This window comes from Rhagoletis zephyria, unplaced genomic scaffold (genome assembly GCF_001687245.7).
Source record: "Rhagoletis zephyria isolate East Lansing unplaced genomic scaffold, Rhagoletis_zephyria_1.1 Rzeph_scaffold_46945, whole genome shotgun sequence".
NCBI classification, from domain to species: domain Eukaryota; kingdom Metazoa; phylum Arthropoda; class Insecta; order Diptera; family Tephritidae; genus Rhagoletis; species Rhagoletis zephyria.
Window position 1 is genome coordinate 1 of NW_016204000.1, and position 2,276 is coordinate 2,276.

Genomic DNA, 2,276 nt, shown 5'->3' on the forward strand with positions numbered 1-2,276 from the left:
TGGCTAGCATTGAAGAGGAAAGGAACTGAATGATAAACCAATTGAGGGTGATGCACTGAGGGGCAACAAATGAAGAGAATGGAAAGTGGTGTTGAGGAACACCGCCACCGTCTGCTGACCACCACCACCACTACCGATGACCATCATTCGCCGCTCACACCTGCCGATCATTCACCTGTAGTGGTGATGGTGCCGCCTGAGCACTGTCAGCACCGGTTGTCATCAAGCAAATGTGGGCAACGGTGCAGTCTGCACGATTGCACCTTTCTCTTTTAACTCTGATTTACTATCACCACTATCACCACCACCACCACCGGTCGATCAAACCAATTTGGTCAGCAATCGCCTGTGCACTAATTGAAAGGTCCACCCAGTCATCCATTAGGATAAATTAATTGATGCCCCGCGTGCCTGCACACACACACACACACACACACATTTCCTCGATGATACATCTTCTGATGATGATCAGCGTCTCAGTTCGGCACTTTTTCTCCCTTTCTCTTTAGTCTTTTGCCGTCCCTGCGGTCAGCATCAGCGGTTGCCAGGCTGAACAAACTGCACACACACACAGGTCAGTTTGGCAGTGGTAATAAATGACGACGTTGATCTCGATTGCTTGCGACGGCAGCAGCAGCATCAGCACCATCACAGCGGGACCACTTCTCTGCCGTCTAACGGTATTTATAAGCACAGTCAGCTAGACATACAGACAGACAGGCTCATTTGTTTGCCGCCGCATCCTCTCTCTCTCTCTCTCTCTCTCTCTCTCAGCTTTTTCTTCCCTCCACTCCTTCTGTTGCATCAATTAATAGCGGTGAATTAATCACCTCGTCGTCGACTTCGACTTTTTGAGCTTGCAACAGGACTCGGCGGTGGCGGCGGCAGCATCAATCTGGTCAACCAAGAACGGACAGCAGCAGCAGCAGCAGCAATCGGTGCACCTCATTTGCTCGTCTATTAATACAAGCAAACAGGCAACAGCAGCAACGGCTCTTGTTCTACTCAACAAGTGCTGCCGAAAATGGTGATCCTATGCGCTGGAGAAAGCACTTGCTGCCGTTGCCGCCACTGTCCCCTCCACCGTTGATTAATCATGGCGCATATTCATGCACCATTCTGGCATACTCTGCTGTGCTCATGTGTCGCTGCTGTTGCTGCTATTAATAGTGCAAAACCGCCTAATTAAGAAAGTGAAACAGAAGATGAGGAGGAGGAGAAGAAGAAAGAGGATGGAAAAGGAAACTGACGGCGATTGCATCACTTTTCCCTGATCTTCAATCTCCATCTTCTTCTCTGCTTTCATCCATTCAACATTCCATTCATTCATTCGTTTNATTGCTGCCGTTGCTGCCACTGTCCCCTCCACCGTTGATTAATCATGGCGCATATTCATGCACCATTCTGGCATACTCTGTTGTGCTCATGTGTCGCTGCTGCTGCTGCTATTAATAGTGCAAAACCGCCTAATTAAGAAAGTGAAACAGAAGATGAGGAGGAGGAGAAGAAAGAGGATGAAAAGGAAATTGACGGCGATTGCATCACTTTTCCCTGATCTTCAATCTCCATCTTCTTCTCTGCTTTCATCCATTCAACATTCCATTCATTCATTCGTTTGTTCTTATTCACTCTCAACTTACCTGTTGGGCATTCTCGCCGTCGTCCGAGGCGTACGTCGTTATGTACTGTGTGCTGCTTTTTGGCGTCTGCTGCTGCTGTTGATTGCTGCTTCCATAAACGTCACCTGAGTTCTGTTGTTGTTGTTGCTGTTGCTGTTCACCACCTTCCTGATCCTGCTTCTGCGCAGGAAAGTACTTGCGAAAGGCCTCATCGACGGACATTGAGATGGGCGTAAAGCCGCCATTGTCACCACTGTTTGAGTTTTCTCCTCCACTTGCAGCTCCACCACTGCCATCTACAGCTGTTGTTTTGCTGTAGTACGGACTGTCCATCTCATGTGAAATGCTGGTCGCCTGTCCATAGGTCTGGTCACTTTCATGGGCGTTCAGCAGTTCACCATGGTTAGTGGCACCACTGTCGCTCATTCGGTACACCGAGGGAGAGAACTCTCGCGTGACGACGCCTGATGAACTTCCGGTGCTGCTGTGCTTGTACGCCGAAGAGATTGACGGCTCAAAGGTCAGCTGAGCCTGCTCGGCGGCGTAGTTGGCAAAGGCTTTCTGGTGGTCGGATTGCTGAGTTGAGGAGGAAGAGGAGCTGGACGTCTTTGGCGGATTGCGCATTCCAAACTCAGGCACCACTTGTTGCTGCTGCTG

General features: G+C 49.7%; 1 protein-coding gene across 1 annotated transcript; it reads right to left on the reverse strand.

Moving 5' to 3' along the window:
• Positions 1–1,640: 1,640 nt before the first annotated feature.
• Positions 1,641–2,045, reverse strand: LOC108355559 (transcription factor kayak-like; the record flags this gene model as incomplete). The annotated part of the gene is made up of 1 exon (XM_017606713.1): positions 1,641–2,045. A coding segment is annotated over exon 1 (405 nt), but the record flags the coding sequence as incomplete, so codon positions are not given.
• Between the last annotated feature and the right edge of the window lie 231 nt (positions 2,046–2,276).